Genomic DNA, 16,850 nt, shown 5'->3' on the forward strand with positions numbered 1-16,850 from the left:
TAATATCCCAAATTAATTAGATCCCTTCTCAAAAATTACACGTGGTTTTATCATACGCCCCCGGGAGCTCTGTTTTACTAGTATTTCTGGCCCCCCCTCATTAATATTACTACTAACAAAGGAAATAACCTTCTTTTTAATAGCTAGTACCTTTCTAGGTTTCGCAGGAGTCTTAGTTCTCACTAGAAGAGCCTTTGAAATCTTCTTTTCCCCTACTTTCTTCTTTTTTTAAGCTTGTAATTAAGCCTTCTCCTCAATTCTCACTTCGTCGATATTTCCCGCCCTTATAGCCGCCTGTAAAGCATTCGCTGCCTTCTTAGTATTCTCCTTTTACTTTTTAAGAGCTTGAGTAGCCTTTTTAGCATTAATTCGTTCTCATTCTGACTTTACAAAAGCTTCTTTTTCAGTAAAAAGCTCCTATACTCGTCGAACGTTCTCTACTAAGAAAAGTATAGGCTTTATATACTTCTCTCCCAAGACATTTAGCCGCTTCCTATAAGACTTGCTCTTTTTTTTATCCTTTAATACCTTAATTAACCCTTCCTTTATATATCTATCGAGTATAGCTTATATAGTAAGCTCTTTATTAGCTCTAAAAAGCTTTTCAAGTTTCGCTTAAGACGGATTTTTGCGAAAATTGGCTTAGAAGTATCGAATTAATTTTGCAGATTATAGAGTCTTTAATTATTAAATTAATAAAAAAGCAGGTTAAATAGCTACTAGAAAAGTAATTAGACAGGTAATAACCTTGAGAATAAGTACAGAATTATATAGCTAAATACCAGGCTTTGCAAATGCCTTCTGGATATTTTCTATTATAAAAGCAGTATTTCAAGCAGGACGAAATAGCTTCAGAAATTATTTCTTCTTTATTAATATATAGCTAAGGTTCTAGGCTTATTATTTATTTAGTTTTTTCGAGTATATAAGTAATAAAAAGCTAAAAAGAATTATATTAAGAGATTAAAGTTAATATATTAAATAAGGAAGTAAAATAAGAAGAATAATATAAAGATTCTAGTATTTATTAATAAATACTATATTAATATAGCTTAAATAGCTATTAATAATTAAAAGATACTTTATATAAAAAGAAAAGAATTATATAGCTAGTTTAAAGACTTTAGTAAGCTATTAAAGCCCTTATATATTACTACTCTATCTATTACTTAATATATTAAAAAAGAAGTTATCTTACTCTTATAAATCTTATATTCAGGTATTTCATAAGTTAAATAATTCGCTAGTATATAATAAAATTATAGGAACCCTTTTACTAATTATAGAGATATATACTAAATAAGTAATAAATTCTCGATTTCTATTATAAGTAGCTTATATAACTTTTCTTGATTTATATATTTCCTTAGATATAATTCTCTTTATTACCTATATTATCCCAATTAAGAAGCCCTTTTTGTCCCAATTATATATATTATTAGTAGTAATATTATTATATTCGATTATCTAAAATAACTAGAGTAAAATATATATTAGTAAGTAATTCTCGTAAAATATAAAAAAAGAATATAAAAGGGTACTTAATCAAGTCAAAGAATAGTTTATAAGTAGGGCTATATTCGCTCTTAATATATTAATTCTCGATATTACGTAAATATAAGCTTTTTAGCTTGCTTTGGTATTACCGGCAAAATTAAGAGACCTAGTTCTTCCCTATAGCATATCTAATTATTTCCTCTGCAAAGTTCTTGACTATTTGACTAGTTAGAGGAATCGCACGCTCGGTAAGACGATTGATTTAATTAATTAGAATACGTTCTTGGGCATTAGTAAGGTATTAGCGGAGCTGGGACTAGAATTCCGCTCGCGAGGTGGTTAGCCCTCTGGCACGCCGAGAGAGCGTAGATCGCGTTAATCCATACTTTCTGGCTATTACAGCGTAATCAGGAGCTTCAGAGCTTTCGATTTCGGCCAGAGCCTTCCGCATATCTTCTTCGTTGACCATTTTGTGGGTGTTTAAAGAGAGGGGGTGATTTTTTTGGGAGGCGTGCATTTGGGTGGGGCGTGCATTTAAGCGGGAAATCGAGTACCCGCTCTGATCAGCTGTGAAGATCTTCTAGGCGATGTTCCCTTGTCTGCGGCCCAAACCGAGCATCGCCCAGAAGTTCTTTGGGTTCGCAAATCTGGGCGATGCGTTGACAAGCTCAATGATTGGACTTTGTGGCATGCGCAACCAACCCTCAGCCACGATCAGGACCTGGCTACGCCCGAGAAAATCGTTCAGCGGTGTGTCATCTTGGCCCTGCCTCAAGGCCCTGCCTTAAGATCCTCATGAGCTTCAACCATTTCCAGCAAACACTGCTTGTCTACAATTCGCGCCTTCCCCTCCAAATTCGTCTTTAGATCAAAGCGAATGGCTTGAAGTTCGAGACTCTGATCTTAATTGCCATGATATGATTGCAAGATTCATTTGATCAGCTTTGTCGCAATCAGTACTTACACAGCCGCCTCAGTTTTCAGCAAACAGCACCATCGGTCAAGAGAAATTAATTGAGACATGGATCATCAGTAAGAAGCACCTCTGCACTTGACGAGAGTGAAGTAACTTAGTTTCCTGACGAGGCCGTAGAGTTAACCTGCCCCCTTCGTGGAACCTGGTTAGTCAATTACTCTGGACTTTGGAGCCCTCAGCCTTCCCATATGTCAAAGCCTTGTTTAATCCTACTCATTTGGGGAACGAGTCCCGATGTGTCGAAGTGGAACAAGCAATAACGAAAGTAATAGCCTCGTGCGACTTATCGCAGAGCGAGGTAATTACGTTTCTTCATCTTGTTGAAGCGCTGGAGAAAGAGAGGGAAGAAATGGTTCTCCACCACCAAGGACGTATTGCGAATCTGGAGGCTGAACTGAAATCGACAAAAGCGAACGACTCTTCTCGCGACGCGCCACAGAAGGGTTCTCTTGGCAAGGGACAAATCGTGGAATCACCCAGGAACGAGATACAATCCTGGACCAGAAGTATACCGGGACAATTAACCTTAGTTTCATCCAACCTTCTTGCATCGCAGCCTACAAGAGCAAGTGACTCGCCAGCCAGGAGCCAATTGGCCCAAACCGAGGGAGAGACAGGCGAAGGACTCTCAACAGGGTCGAAACATAAACACAAAGATCCCTCGAAATTCAGATTCAAATGCGACATATGCGATAAGAGCTTTACACGATCCACTACTCTCCAAGAGCACCGAAGATCTCACAACAACGAAAGACGTTGGGCTTGTCAACTTTGTCCAACACGTTTCGTGCGTTTGAAGGACCGCAACCGACACGAAGCACTTCAACATGCACAAAAGAAGATTGAATGTGGTATATCTATTCAGACCCCGGCGGGGGTAGTATGGGAGTGGGGTTGCCATCAACGATTTGCCAGAGAAGATGGCCTCATCTCACATCTTCGTACCGAGAAGGGTCGGAGATGTCTCGAGCCTCTTCTGACTAGCGAAGGACATTCGTTGTTTCAGATGGCTGACGAAGCGCGGGATGGACAAAAGTTCCGCTGCTCTCAGGCGAGCAATTCATGCCAAAAAGAATTTGATGGGCCTGAGCAGTTCACGAAACATCTCAGTGCGCAAGCTGGGAAGAGATGTGCTACGGAGTGGATCGTGCATCACGTCATGAAAATATATAGGGGCAAATCAGGGGATCCTTTGCTCCCTGTGCCTTCTGATGTAGGAGAGGAACAACGGCTTTGGCCAAGTCGAATTGACAATCGAGTTCCCGGAAGAAACGCCAACGACGCAGGAGAGAGAGTCCCAAAAGCTCCTGCTCCTATTCCTATGGGTTCATGGATGTCGTCCATCAATGCGCCGCTCACTGCCGAAGCAAGAGACAAACGACCACTTGGCAATACTGCGAAGAATGGAGGCGTTAGACTCGGACCGGTTTCAGAAAGCGTGGGCCAATCGAAGGGTCTAGTGCCTAGTGAAACGATGGCCGATGAGCCATCGTCATCACCGAATGTCTCCTGCGATACGGAATCACCTCAACCACACGGTATGTTTACTAGCTGGGTTCTGGTAGGGCAGAGGGAAAAACTTTCGTGGCTCCCTGGAGATCGATTCTGGGTTATGATCAAGTGCTCGGCGCGACTGGAAGGAAAGTTTGTCTTCACCTTTGAAACACATTTTGGAACATACGACTCCGACGCCGCCGTGGTATTTCCAGGTTCAGATGCCATTGAAAGGTCTCAACTATATTTACATAAACTCATCTGCAATATTCCCGCGCCACAGGGAATAAGCTATCTCCGGAGGGACGTGACTGTCAAAGTACGCCCTGCTCTTGGTAAAGGGCAAGGGCAAGTGTTTCCTTGTATGGACATATGGATTTCCGACACAGATAGGTCCCTTGGGCATTGATGACAAAAGAAAGGGGATTGTATCCGGTCGCTAACCGGCACACCTGTGGTGAGATGTAAAAGCCGAGCAGACTTTCTGGAGGAAAGATGAAGGAATTTATGCAGAGTACAAATAATGGACAATTGACATCTTCTCCTTGAAGATATGGAGAATTTGATATCCAAGTTTTGTAAGGTTAGGACCGAAAGTCGAGAGCAATTGCTCAAAAACTCATTTATTGTCTATAAAGGAGATGTTAGACGGTTATTTTAAAACGCTCTCCAAACTTTAACTTTTAAACCCTCCTCCACCCAAACTGGCTTCAGCGTTAGAGCGGGATTAAGCATCTTCGGGCTTCTATCCACCGTCTCAAAGACAAATTTGATGAGCAATTCCGCTAAAATGGCCTTCATCTCCAGATACGCGAACAATCTGCCAACACAACCCCTTGGCCCACCACTGGAAGCGGTAATTGCCTATGGACTAGCAGCATCTGCGCTTAAGCTGTACTATCGATCTGTATCAAACTCATCAACATCCTCGCCCAATATCGACGGATTCCTCTACACCATGGCAGGAACCATCGTCAGTGTAGTACCCTTGGGTATGTGCACAGCGCCAATCACCAGATCTTACACCGCCTCTCGAGGCAATGTCAGATCCAGCGAATAGAGAAGTATTGATTCTTGCAGAACATCGTTGAGAATGTAAGATTACATACTGTCGATCGTGGTATAATCTATTTCCCCTTTGCCATTTGTCACGTGCTGCGCACAGGCGGCGCACATATAGCTTCTTCACCGCCCTTAGGGCACCATCATTCATTTACAAACATACCAATATACACCCATTTCCACCCCCACAGCTTGTCCAGGCCGTGACACCATTCTTCGTGGCGCTGAGGATGTCCTCCAGGAACCGACCCAGCATCGATGGATTCATTGCAAGTGCATATCTTGTCCACGTCAACGGTCCTGTCGATGTTTCATGTCCAGAGATGATAAATTGAAGGATCTATCGCCATTAGCTTGGTACAAAAAGCCACTTTGAGTTAGTGAACCCACATCTTCGATAATCTGCTCGTGGCTGAGAGCCTCCTCCGGTGAAGTCAGATTTGCTTCAATCATATAAGTGACAAGATACCTGCTTTGATATTCTTCTCCACTCCGATGTAGAGCAAAATGTGCTTCCACTTCTGAGAATCTCTTCTGCACGAGTTCTCTCACTGTGATTGTGACGGCGGGGTCAAGGCAATGGGCAAGGCTCAAAGATCCGAGGATTCCATGTACTGAGAATACTAAGCTAAAGAGAAGAAGGAGAGAGGGGGGGAAGGAGAGAGAGGGGGAAGGAGAGAGAGGGGGAAGGAGAGAGAGGGGGAAGGAGAGGGAAGGAGAGGGGTTAGAAGGAGGGAGATACTAGCTAAAACCACTGAAACGCTGGCTAGCCAGGTAAACCAGTCATGTGACAGCCACCCCCTTATGACCCTAGCCAGCGCCGTCACAGTGATCCAGAGGGCTGCTTTTGCGCGGAGGAAGCTCCTGTCTGTAGGAAGGGGAAACTATGGTAGAGGTACGAAAGTATTAACGAATATGATTAGAAATTCAAGAATGCTCTGCTCCAGAATATTATAATAGCAGTCTTCTAAATTTAGAGAAGACCATTGTGGGAAAAGAGTAGAGTAGAGTAGAGTAGTGGATTCTACTTGTGACGGCTGGTGTCACATGGTTGGTTTCAGCCAAAGGGGTTGGTTTCAGCTAAGGTTCCAAGCTATGGTTCAAACCAAGCTCGCTTCCAAAGCTCGGCGTTTCAGTGGTCTTGGCCATACCTACTTATCCACTGCCACACCTCACTTCTCTCCTTCTCTCCTTAGCTTTAGATTCTGTAGGACATTGGAATCATAGATCTTTGCGCATCGTTCTATTGCTTTGTTCCTGCCGTCACAGTACTTCCCTTCTTTTATTCCCTTTCCTTCTCTCTCTCTCCTTCTTCTCTTTAGCTTAGTATTCTCAATCATGGGATTTTCCTGGATCTTTGAGCCCTGGCCATTGCCTCGATCCCGCCGTCACAGGTGTACTTTATGTGGGTTTTTGCCTTGTCGCAGTTTCCCTCCCACATTATACTTAATTATAATTAATACTAATTAATACTAATTAATTAGATTTGATTATTTTTTAATATACTGCATTAGTATAGTTCGTTACGACTTTTTATCGGATTGGAAAGTATAGACTTATCTAGTTTAACAATCTGCAATCGTCTATTACAAGTAACTCTTGCATAGCAACTGCAGGCTACCTAGTCATGTGTGTATGGCTCACGTGACCACACACCCTATATTTAGCTCTGGCCATCCGTACCACACCTCTCTTCCTTCCATATCTGAATATATTACAATACAACCGCATTTAATGCAACAGTAACTCTGGCAAGATGCAGACCGGGGTAATAGCTACCAATGCATAGCAGACAATTCGCGATGAAATTTTGAAATTTTGAATTGCAAGTAGTCTTGTAGAAATCCTACTCCCTGCTTAGTTTTGCATTCAGACCTAGACTCAAGACATGGTTCAGACAAAGCTTGGAGGAAATTCATGATCGAAGCCTCCGGTTGGGCTCTCAATTTAGTATGTAATCCTCCGGAATCAAATCCATAATCGTTTCGCAACCCCGCTGCGACGACTGAGTAGGAACCGCCCTATCCCAAAGACCAGTGTTCGAAATATTAGTACCCGCTTGAAATCTCTGGCTTAGAATGATCGCTGGGCTAACCAGCCTCGCCGAATTAGCATCTCCGCGGACCAGAAACAGAGAGCAGCCCCCAGAAACGTGTAACAGTTTATCGCCGGCCTCGACATTATTGGTACATACTCCTACGTAGTAATACGACTCCCCTGTTTCGACTCGCACCAGACTCAGTCTGTTTTTAGCTAAATAATTACACAACCAGATATGAGTGTGTATAAAATTGAATGTTTTCCACCTAAAGAAAACAAGGGGAAAGACTGCGGGCGGCCAAGATGGACGCCGTGGCAGGAATATACGCAGATTCAAGCGTTCCGAGCGGAATCGGAGATAACGAAGGATGTACGATGGAGTATGTCTGCGCCGTTTATAGATGAATCTGGCCCACTCCCTAAGGCAATCTCCTTGAATACGAAAATCTCCGGTGTTCCAGAGTGCTTGCTGAAGAAAGGTATGGACCGACCGTGACGAATTGAATGTGCCAATGAAGTCAACCAGAGCCTCGACGTTTCTGAGGTGAATGGTGCTTTCACTCGTAGTATAGAACTCTTTTGTACTCTGGAACTTGTAGCAAGAGCGCACAATGCCGAGTTGACGTGCCTGGACAATGAGTTTGTTGCTATTCTCAGCATCCCATCTCCACACACTGTCACTTCGCGACTGAGAATCAAGCTGGGAGTCTCGCCATGCTTTGGGTTGGCTTAGGGACCAATTCGGTACCCATGACGGTTGGCCAGGGTAGCTGTTGATGGCTGCTGGAACTAGTAAATGTAGCAAGCCGGTCGCTTTGATAAGATATACAGTTAGATCCTTATAGATTTGTCCTGTCGATAGGTTGTAATCTGGACGAGGAATGATACATTTCATACGGTATTGCAAGACATTGTGAAGGCCGAATGCCTTATCTTTGTCGTTGGTAGCCTTTCGGTCAAGAATGACATCAACCAATTCTTCTGGAACTGAAGCTTGCGGAGGCAAACGTAAGTCGGGGGGGAGTTTGTAAAGCAACACTGGCACCAAGGGGCCGCAGAACAGAGACACAATTTCGTGTAACTCCCGTAAATGCTTCCGAGTATTGACGTGTTTCAATGCAATGGAGCGAGCAAAAGACCTGTAATTTTCCAATTGAGGAAGCTTCCAGTCTCCGGTATTCCAGCTTGTGCTCTCGGAAGTGAAGCGAGCCTTGCTGTACGCAAGTGTTTTCCAGACATCTAGGATATCTTCAAACTCTTTGTCATAGTTTGTAAGAGGTGCGAATTGTTCCAGAAATATGATGCTGCAAACTAGCTGAACCCACTGGAGGTGGTGATGGCCACAAACTATAATAGGGTTGGAGGCCAGTATTAGCTCCTGGTACGTCCATATGCGTCGAATCCAGTCTCGATCGAAAAGGTTTCTTAAATCTTCAAAACTGGTGCGCACCTTTCGGTGTGCTTCCTTACGTCGGCGAAGCAGGAATTTGGGTTCTGATTCTATCAATTTGAACTTTTAGCCACAGTTTAGCCAGCCCAAACTGATATCATAGTATGAGATTAGACCGCTTACTAGTACTTGGCAAAAGCTCTCCAGAACCATCTCGGAAGCAAGGATTATATAAAGACCAGAGGGGGGCCCACTTTCTCGGTTTCGATGCACTACCTTCCGCTGCGGCTTTGATAGGAAAGTATTCCAACAAACCAGTCCTAGCTAGAAAGTCCATAGCCCTATCGGATTTCTCGCTGCCTTCGCCGAGCCACATGTACGCGTTTTCGGCGCGAGAGAAGATGTCTCCCATCAACGGTATCTGCTGTACTTTCTCAAGTTCATCCTTCTGGTTGATGCAGATAGCATCAATCCAGATCGTAAACTTCCCGAGTTTCCCGCGCAAGTGTTGTAATGCAGTATGACCATTCTCAGTTAAGTTAAGAACCGAAGCTCCGCAACTGATTGTTTGAAACTTTGGGTTTTCTCCCCACACGTACGATAGGGCGGAGAATGAGGTCTGCTCTTCCAGATCCACAATACGAAGATTGCCAATAATTGGCCAAACCCCTTCTGTTGCTGGTGCAGCCTCAACATCTAGTACGCGGATACACTTCGAGTTTGGTGGAAGAGGTAATGATTCATAGAGATATGGTATTTTTCCATCACTCTCCCTCGATATCGCGCTGTTCTGGACTGCTGTACTATCACCCTCCATTGAAAACTTCTTCTGAACTGCCATAAAACCCGCTGCGGAATTTAGTGGGTAATAACGCGTGATGTATGGTTGTGATGCTGTCCCGAAAATTTCTGCACTCGGCCTCATCTGTTGCAAAGTCTTGGACAGTTGTTGGGATATCAACGCATGGCACCGAGGGTGAAGATGTAAGGGAAAGTGGCGAGGCCAGAAGGTTTGTTGGGCAAGCGAAATGATCAGGTCGAGATCTCAGTGTGAGGCTGTGCTAAAGGTAGCACCCTACTTTCCACTGCGATATGCATCAGTAAACAAAGCGCGACGGAAGGCAGGAAATAATTCCAAGCACAAATGTGTTTCATTGTGAATGGTCCTGTTTTGAGGGCTTAATCAGGATGGCGAAGGAAGGCTCCGCCACCGCCTCTACGAAGGCACAGCCCATAAGTATTCACATAGCGCTAGCAGGGGTCTGATTTTCAAACCCTTACAACGCAACTACAAAATGGTATAAAAAATAGATGAATAAGATAGAATAATAGCATACGTATATGAAATAAGAATCGAGTTTACTAAGCTTTTTTATATTTCGTTTTAAAAAAGTTATAAGAATTTAAATTTTTTATAAACCTTTATTAATTCAATTATTATATAAAAACTTTTAAGTTATACTTTTATAAAAAGCTATTTTAGAGTACTTAAATAATAAGAATAAAAATATATTCTTTATAATTTTATGCCTTTTATAACTATTACTTATAAAGCTTTCTTAATTAGTTTTTTTTAATAAATTATATATATTATTAAAATAAAATATAATAATAAAGTTCGAAATCGGCTTTAGTTATTATAATTTTTTTGTTTTAATTTAGTTATTTAACTAGCTTATATATATATTACTTCTTATTACTTCTAATTATTATTAATTATTTAATAAATATATATAATTATATTATATTATTAAAGAAATAAATATAAAAATATATAAGAAATTTAAGATATTATTATAATTATATACTTTATAGCTATTATATACTCTCTATATATAAAATATAAGGCTATATTAGACTAGGCCAATTCGTATATTTATTTAATATTTATATATACTTCTTTTCTTATTTTAGTATTATTAGAATAAGAGCTATTTTATTTTACTTTTTAAGCCTAGAGCCAGGCTTTATAATAAATATTAAGCTTTATATAAGCTAATATATTATAAAATATATATTTATAATAATTTTAATTTTAATTTTTTTAATTTTATAAAGAATTTTAAATAAACTAATTTAAAACTTTAAAACTTAAAATAAAAGAGCTTTATTTATAATAATACTTTAAAAGTCAAATCTTTAAAAAAAAAAATATTATTAAAGTATTAAAATTGAAACTTAAAACGCAAAATATTAAAAATTAAAGAATTTTTCTTTAAAAGCTTTTTTTTAATTAAAATTTAAAATACTAAATACTTATAAGCTAATAACTTAATTATTAAATAATCTAATATATACTTTACTAATATAATACTTCCTTAATTTATAATTACTTCTAATTAATTTCCTATTATATATTATATTTCTATTTATTTCTATTTAATATTATAAGCTATATATATCTTATATATAACTTAAAAAATATTAACTTTTAAATAAATTTTTATTAAATTATTTTATTTTATTTAATTCAAATACATTATTAATAATTTTTAAAAAGTTTTAGAAATAAATTATTAAAAGTAAAAGCTTTTCTTTTTATTAAAAAGATTATAAACTTTAAAAACTTTTTAATAGCCTTAATATAAGAATATAAGCTAATAACTTTAATAGCTTCTTGTGACGGCACTGGCTGGGGGCCAAAGGGGGGTGGCTATCACATGACTGGTTTCACCTAGCTAGCCGGCGTTTCAGTGGTTTTAGCTAGTATTTCCCTCCTTTTATCCCCTTTCCTTCTCTCTCTCCTTCTTCTCCTTAGCTTAGTATTTTCAATACATGAGATTCTTGGATCTTTGAGCCCTGGCCATTGCCTCGATCCCGCCGTCACAGCTAGAACTTATTAGCCTTACTAATACCGAATCTCGATTATAAGAAAAAAGTATATTAAATTAGTAATATATTATCTTAGCTAGCTTACTCGTTCTTCTAGTACTAGATTTAATTACTAATTTAGTACTCTTTACTTTTATTTATAATATTTTATTTGCAAAGCTTATTAAGTTTATTAATATATTATTATTTTAATTATTTGCTTTATTAGCTAATTTATAATATATTAGAGAAAGCAGGCTTGGCATTATTAATACTGCCGATGGATAATAGGAATAAAGACCCTTACTTTAGGCACTTTCTCCTCTATTTTCAGATTTCACTCTGCTGTATCTACTAGGTAGTCATTCTATGCACTGTCAACTCTCAATATATCGCTTTTGTACCAATATTTTGATCCCATTTCAATGGGTTCCCTTGCCAGTCACGATGTCGACTGTTAATCCCGGGCTTAGGGCAGGCGCAACGCAGAACAAACAACTGGATCTCGCAAGGTGATCTCAAATCCAAGGTCTTTTATTTATGCTTTGGGTATCCGGTAAAGTATTAGACTGGCTTGCAAGACGAGGGTCATTTCAGTGCTCTCACATCTGAAGGGAAATCTTGCTATTCCAATGCTAAATCTAATACTTGGAGAATCCATCTAGATTCAAACACCCAATGTCAATGGTCATGCAATAGGCTGACCCAATAGAGTGAGGTACTGTGTGACTACACTCTTCACCTGCTCCTCATACGACAAGAACTTTACCCCAAACACCCTCTCCGTCCGACTCGCATCAACCTTTGTCCTCTTCGTCGGAGTCGACCCCGTGTTCGGCAAGATCCCATTCTTAACCGCCTCAGGAAAGTTGCGATTCACAATCTCGATAGCATCACTCCAGACCGTCCCTTTCGCGCCTTCCGAAACGGCAAGGAAGCTCTGATTCCCTTCGATCTTGGGCTCAAGTGCTTTGACGTGGAGATTAGCGACGTCCCACACGTGCACCGAAGTGCTGGGGATCGCACCCCAGCCAGAATCTTCGCCGAGGACTTGTGCAAATGCTGCGCGGACGGTGGCATCGGCGATGAGCTTTGGGTCCGTAACGAGCTCGTTCTCGCCGACTACGAAGGCGGGCATGATGTGAATAATATCAAACAGTGGCTTCTTCTCCTTCACGAAATCCTTTGCGGCAGCGAGAGCGCGCTTCTTGCCAGCCGCGTAGGCTTCGAATGGGTGGTGGTAGGGTGGAGCTGGGTATTCGGCTTCGTAGGTATCTGGAAAAGCCGAGTAAGTCAGCCGGTGTCAATTGAAGCTGCGTCTTGGAAGGGTTCGAAAACAAGGAGGTATCACTTACCATCGAATACCGTATCAACCTCTTTCTGGCTAAACTCCTCCCATGGGATAATCCCAACCTCTGAAGAAGTAATGACAACCCGCTTCACCGATGTTGTGTTGAATGCAGAGTCGAGGATCCCAAGGGTTCCCTTCAAAGCTGGCTGGATGAAATGGGCGTCGTAGTCGCTCTCGGAATCGTCGCCATGAATGGTCCCTGATGCAATATGCATGATGTATTTAGCACCTTTCACTGCATCGTCGTAGGCGCCATCGGCTAGCATATCGGGGACGGTGATGAAGGTGAGTCGTGGGCCTGGGTTGATTGCCTTCACGGTGGGAGTTGCGAGGATCAAGTCTGCTTTAGCTTGGCTGCGGACTGCGGCGCGGACGGAATATCCAGCTTCGAGGGCGAGGTGAATGGTTTTGATACCAATGAGGCCGCTGCCGCCTGTGATGAGTACGAGGCCGCCAGACATTATAGCGATGTTTGAGGGAGCTGGAAGTCTGGTTAAGGTATGGATGTTTGCCGTATCGAGTTTAAATATCAGAATTCTGGGTTCGAATTTTCTTTCTTGTTCTGGTAAAGGAAATGCTCAGGAGGACGTTCTTGATGCTGTATCCAACACTTCTGTGTCTTCGTAGCATCCTTTTATATCCCTTTCCTTCTGTCCCTCCAACCCAAAGCGCCGTCACAGCACAACCGCAGTCCGCCACATCTTCTTGCTCTGTAATCCTATTCTCTTAACATTCTCCCAAACATCCTAAGTCATCCCTCTATCACCGACAAACGCATCACATCACAATACACTTTTCAACCGAATGCATCGGCGAAATCATTAACAACAGAAAAGTCTTGACCTCTCACCTCCGTATCTGTTCGCAGGCGCCGACCATTTTTTTCCTAATTGGGATACTGCAAACCTCCGTCGAGATGGCGTGGCTTAGAAATCTTGGTCGGTTTTGAGGGGACATGACGTTTCGTGGCTGATTCGTCAGCTGTGTTACACAAACTCTCTAGCCACCGTGATTTCGCCGATGAGATTATCGCCGAAAATCCTCATAAGTGGTGTTAATAAAGAGAGGCAGAAGAGGCAGGAGGGTCACTGGTGAAGCTCCTTTACCTGCTTTGGGCAATTTTGTCTCGATGATTCATCTCAGGCTGGGTTCGTGGTTCCGTTCACGACGGAAATTGTGGCATGATATCGCGCCACCTCTGCGATGTGAGACAGAAATGATCAAGTGAAACGAAATTTCTGTCAAGTGGAAGTCCAGAGACAAGTAGAGAAGAATGGATTAAGACCCTAAGCTATCTTGTTCTCAAAAAATCTGAGGACACGGAAAGATGAGCAGTAACGACAATCCATTAGGTGATGAAAGAAGTTGAGGTACAAGTGGAGCCTGTTGCACATTGCTTTATGGGTAAACGCCAGCTTCGGGCTCCTTTTCGAAGAAAGTTGATGGAAGTTCCCAACCAGGATTCAATCTCTCCATCGCCTGCTTTGAGTCTCTCACAACATCGTACCCGAAATTGAACTTGTAGAAATCCTCAGGCGTTTCTGTAAAGCATAACATCGTCAGTACAGCCTCTAAATTAATTCTGCTTCATCGTTTGAATCTTGGGATGGAGACACATTGCAGAGTGTGGCTTACTCGGCACAGTCTCAGCTGGAATGAACTTCGCCGCATCTTTATGGATCTTCTCTGCTTCATCCTGACCTGCATTGCTGAAGATCTGCATGACACTTGCTCTGTTCTTTCGCACTTCCTCGAAGAGCTGGAGGCGGGATTCAAGGTCTTCTGGGGTGCAGTTTGTGAGGGCGATCCCGAGAACCACGGAATCTTCAATGGCTTGCGCGCCTCCTTGGCCTTGATCTGTGATACAGTTGTGAGAAGGCTCATGACAAATTTGGTGGGAATCACTCACGAGGTAGCATTGGATGAGCTGCATCGCCTATGAGAACGAGTTTCCCCTTGTGCCAAGTTGAAATTGGGGCTCGGAAGAGGAGTGGCCATTGTTTTATGTCGTTTGCCTTCCTGATATTTGAGTTAATTATGGAAGTTAGTTGAATCTGAGCGGAATGACTGACTCCAACACGGCAAGTACTGCGGGATGGAAGTCAGAGTATCGGTGGAGCAGAACGGATTTGTCGACAGACGTTTGCCAATCTATTTTCGGGTAAGCTTCTGCAAACCCCTAATGTCTTCCTTCTGATGACCATACCTTCATGTACGACATTCTCATCACTATGAAAAATAGCCACAAAGTTATGTTCTTCGTTGCTTGAGTTCATTTCATCAGTACTAAATTTGGACATCAATAGATCACGAGACTTACTTTCGGCACGGATACGAAACCAACCTGTTGTCTTTCCCAATAAAGAATTTTATCGTACCATCGTCGTCTTCAGTAAACTGCACAGTTTCGGGATCGGATGCAATATCCTTTGAGGAAATCAGAAACCGGTACGCAAAGTTATAGTTTGTTGTTGGCAGAGCTGGATTAGCGGCTCCGAGGATGGCTTCAACCGCTTTGGTGTGGACGCCATCTGCGGCAATGATGAGATCACCTGATACTGTGGTGCCATCGGTGAGTGTTATACGACCAGCCTCTGGTTCCTGAAGAATATCAACCTCAGGGCTCAAGAAATTCCGACGACGGAGCTGGCTTTGAGTACACGTACGTATTCCGACACTTCGGACTTCAAGTGAACGACCGCTGGTTTCCCCTGGCCCTCGGTCTGAGTCGCGAGTATTTTGAGCTCCTCGTGTAGATCGACTCGATGCGCAAAAAACCATGGTGCACCAAAAGTTGATGGTACATAAGACTCATCACTAGTGTGGAACTTTTCCAGTGAAGCTGCGTGGGCTCTGTAGCTTTTCTTACAGGTCACAAACCTCGCTCTGACTGGGTCCAGGCCCCATGCAAGCAAACCACGAGAAGCGTTCGGACAGACGTGGATGGCTGCACCTAGCTCGTTGTTCAAGGCCGAGCGCTCGTAGATCTGCACATCATGCCCTGCGCGACGACAAGAAATCGCAGCTGAGAATCCCGCAATACCAGCCCCGACGATAATGACTTTCAGCCGAGAAACCACCGCAGACTCCATGATAGAAGTGTGGAGAGATTAGAAGGTGTTCTTTTTTTGTTTTTGGTTCCAGGATCAGGCTTCTTGAGGTGCAGCTTCGACTGTGAAGAGCGAGAAACTCATGGGACGGGTGAACTCTGGACTAGGGGTAATCTCGAAAGCGGCTTTCACAGCGTTCTAGATGCGCTCTTCTGATACCAGCCTGACGGATTGAGTTACGTGGATACAGTACGACGTGTTTCCGGGTCTTAGATGGGAGCAGTCTCGCTCATGAATTGATATCGGGTTGCATCAGGCAATGTGTCCGACCTGAATTGGTACGCTGTGCTGATGAGTACGAAGTAAAGCGGGCAAGCGACTGCAGCTAACCCCGGCTTCCGCTTTCAGGGGTCCCGGCGGGGTCCTGGCGAGAAGGGGACGGGACGTAGCGAGCGGGCGCCATGAACGCCCTGGGGCCTTTGCCGACACAAACGACGAGCCTTCCTTGGACGACATGCCGGCACTGCTGCACATATCACCCACCACCCCTACTTGCAACTGCAGCTCAACTGCAGCTCTGGCTTCAGAGCGGCTATGGGCTGGCCCCCAAGGGCCACAATCCTTTGCTTGTCTGTTCTCGAGGCAACATGCAGGTGCGCCCGACCGAAGACTGCGGTCCCGGCTGCATTGAAGTCCGTTCTCGACGGCATGTTCTTGACACTTGACTCGGATTGTGGAGAATCTTCCGTTGGACCAGGTTCCTCAAAGCTAGATAATCGTCGACGGACCAGGGAGGGGACAAGACGGGGCCAATATTCATTGCTGGGTACGGACTCCGGAGTGCCTCCGTAGCTCTGAATCAAGGGATTTCGCCAAGGACCGTTTCTCATCCAATAACTGCACCAACATCCCTGCTCCGGACATACCCCAGATAAGAAATTGAACCATATCTGCGGTCATGCCGTGGGGCTTACGAACTATTGGGAACGCCATCCTCGCTCATCCAGCTCTTCTTTGGTCGATCAATTTTGCCCAATCGGACGCCCTCGTAGCTTCAATACTTTATCCACCGAGGTGAACTTTGTCTCTCTCATTCTTTTCTTTCTCTGTACAGTAGTGAAGTCTCGAAAAATGTCGGAAAAGGAACAACCCCTTCAAGTGAGCAAGCCCTCTAAGAAA

At 42.9% G+C, this 16,850-nt stretch overlaps 6 protein-coding genes across 6 annotated transcripts; 1 reads left to right on the top strand and 5 right to left on the bottom strand.

The window, feature by feature from the left end:
• Positions 1-1,402: 1,402 nt before the first annotated feature.
• K444DRAFT_609841 (uncharacterized protein) lies at positions 1,403-1,968 on the bottom strand (the record flags this gene model as incomplete). The annotated part of the gene is made up of 2 exons (XM_024879645.1): positions 1,403-1,485; positions 1,585-1,968. A coding segment is annotated over one exon (155 nt), but the record flags the coding sequence as incomplete, so codon positions are not given.
• Positions 1,969-3,143: 1,175 nt separating this feature from the next.
• Positions 3,144-3,302, top strand: K444DRAFT_491444 (uncharacterized protein; the record flags this gene model as incomplete). Its single annotated transcript, XM_024873209.1, has 1 exon — positions 3,144-3,302. A coding segment is annotated over one exon (159 nt), but the record flags the coding sequence as incomplete, so codon positions are not given.
• A 1,751-nt stretch (positions 3,303-5,053) lies between these two features.
• Positions 5,054-5,632, bottom strand: K444DRAFT_609843 (uncharacterized protein). Its single transcript, XM_024879646.1, has 2 exons — positions 5,420-5,632; positions 5,054-5,369 (listed from the first exon to the last, which is right to left on the bottom strand). The coding sequence occupies exons 1-2, from the start codon at positions 5,480-5,482 to the stop codon at positions 5,181-5,183; spliced, it is 252 nt and encodes an 83-aa protein (XP_024740555.1). The 5' UTR covers positions 5,483-5,632; the 3' UTR covers positions 5,054-5,180.
• A 1,015-nt stretch (positions 5,633-6,647) lies between these two features.
• Positions 6,648-9,628, bottom strand: K444DRAFT_324986 (uncharacterized protein). The gene is made up of 2 exons (XM_024871909.1): positions 8,643-9,628; positions 6,648-8,569 (listed from the first exon to the last, which is right to left on the bottom strand). The coding sequence occupies exons 1-2, from the start codon at positions 9,382-9,384 to the stop codon at positions 6,972-6,974; spliced, it is 2,340 nt and encodes a 779-aa protein (XP_024740556.1). The 5' UTR covers positions 9,385-9,628; the 3' UTR covers positions 6,648-6,971.
• A 2,330-nt stretch (positions 9,629-11,958) lies between these two features.
• On the bottom strand, positions 11,959-13,508 carry K444DRAFT_651204 (NAD(P)-binding protein; the record flags this gene model as incomplete). The annotated part of the gene is made up of 2 exons (XM_024885692.1): positions 12,626-13,508; positions 11,959-12,545 (listed from the first exon to the last, which is right to left on the bottom strand). Exons 1-2 carry the CDS (start codon positions 13,080-13,082, stop codon positions 11,959-11,961), a joined length of 1,044 nt encoding a protein of 347 aa, XP_024740557.1. The 5' UTR covers positions 13,083-13,508.
• Positions 13,509-13,879: 371 nt separating this feature from the next.
• K444DRAFT_661083 (salicylate hydroxylase) lies at positions 13,880-15,996 on the bottom strand. The gene is made up of 7 exons (XM_024886540.1): positions 15,288-15,996; positions 14,942-15,222; positions 14,828-14,886; positions 14,694-14,772; positions 14,531-14,640; positions 14,257-14,478; positions 13,880-14,162 (listed from the first exon to the last, which is right to left on the bottom strand). Exons 1-7 carry the CDS (start codon positions 15,711-15,713, stop codon positions 14,020-14,022), a joined length of 1,320 nt encoding a protein of 439 aa, XP_024740558.1. The 5' UTR covers positions 15,714-15,996; the 3' UTR covers positions 13,880-14,019.
• Positions 15,997-16,850: the final 854 nt, after the last annotated feature.

This window comes from Hyaloscypha bicolor (genome assembly GCF_002865645.1).
Source record: "Hyaloscypha bicolor E unplaced genomic scaffold K444scaffold_50, whole genome shotgun sequence".
Classification (NCBI taxonomy): Eukaryota; Fungi; Ascomycota; class Leotiomycetes; order Helotiales; family Hyaloscyphaceae; genus Hyaloscypha; species Hyaloscypha bicolor.

Excerpts from the sequence above, each read along its gene's own strand:
- K444DRAFT_609843 (XM_024879646.1), bottom strand. The coding sequence starts at position 5,482 with ATGATTGAAGCAAATCTGACTTCACCGGAGGAGGCTCTCAGCCACGAG. Across the intron at positions 5,370-5,419 it reads ACGAGCAGATTATCGAAGAT|ATCCTTCAATTTATCATCTC; the intron begins GTGGGTTCACTA and ends TAATGGCGATAG.
- K444DRAFT_324986 (XM_024871909.1), bottom strand. The coding sequence starts at position 9,384 with ATGAGGCCGAGTGCAGAAATTTTCGGGACAGCATCACAACCATACATC. Across the intron at positions 8,570-8,642 it reads AGAGCTTTTGCCAAGTACTA|AATCAGAACCCAAATTCCTG; the intron begins GTAAGCGGTCTA and ends TCAAATTGATAG.
- K444DRAFT_661083 (XM_024886540.1), bottom strand. The coding sequence starts at position 15,713 with ATGGAGTCTGCGGTGGTTTCTCGGCTGAAAGTCATTATCGTCGGGGCT. Across the intron at positions 14,887-14,941 it reads GTTTCGTATCCGTGCCGAAA|CAACGAAGAACATAACTTTG; the intron begins GTAAGTCTCGTG and ends AATGAACTCAAG. Across the intron at positions 14,479-14,530 it reads AGCTCATCCAATGCTACCTC|ATCAAGGCCAAGGAGGCGCG; the intron begins GTGAGTGATTCC and ends ACTGTATCACAG.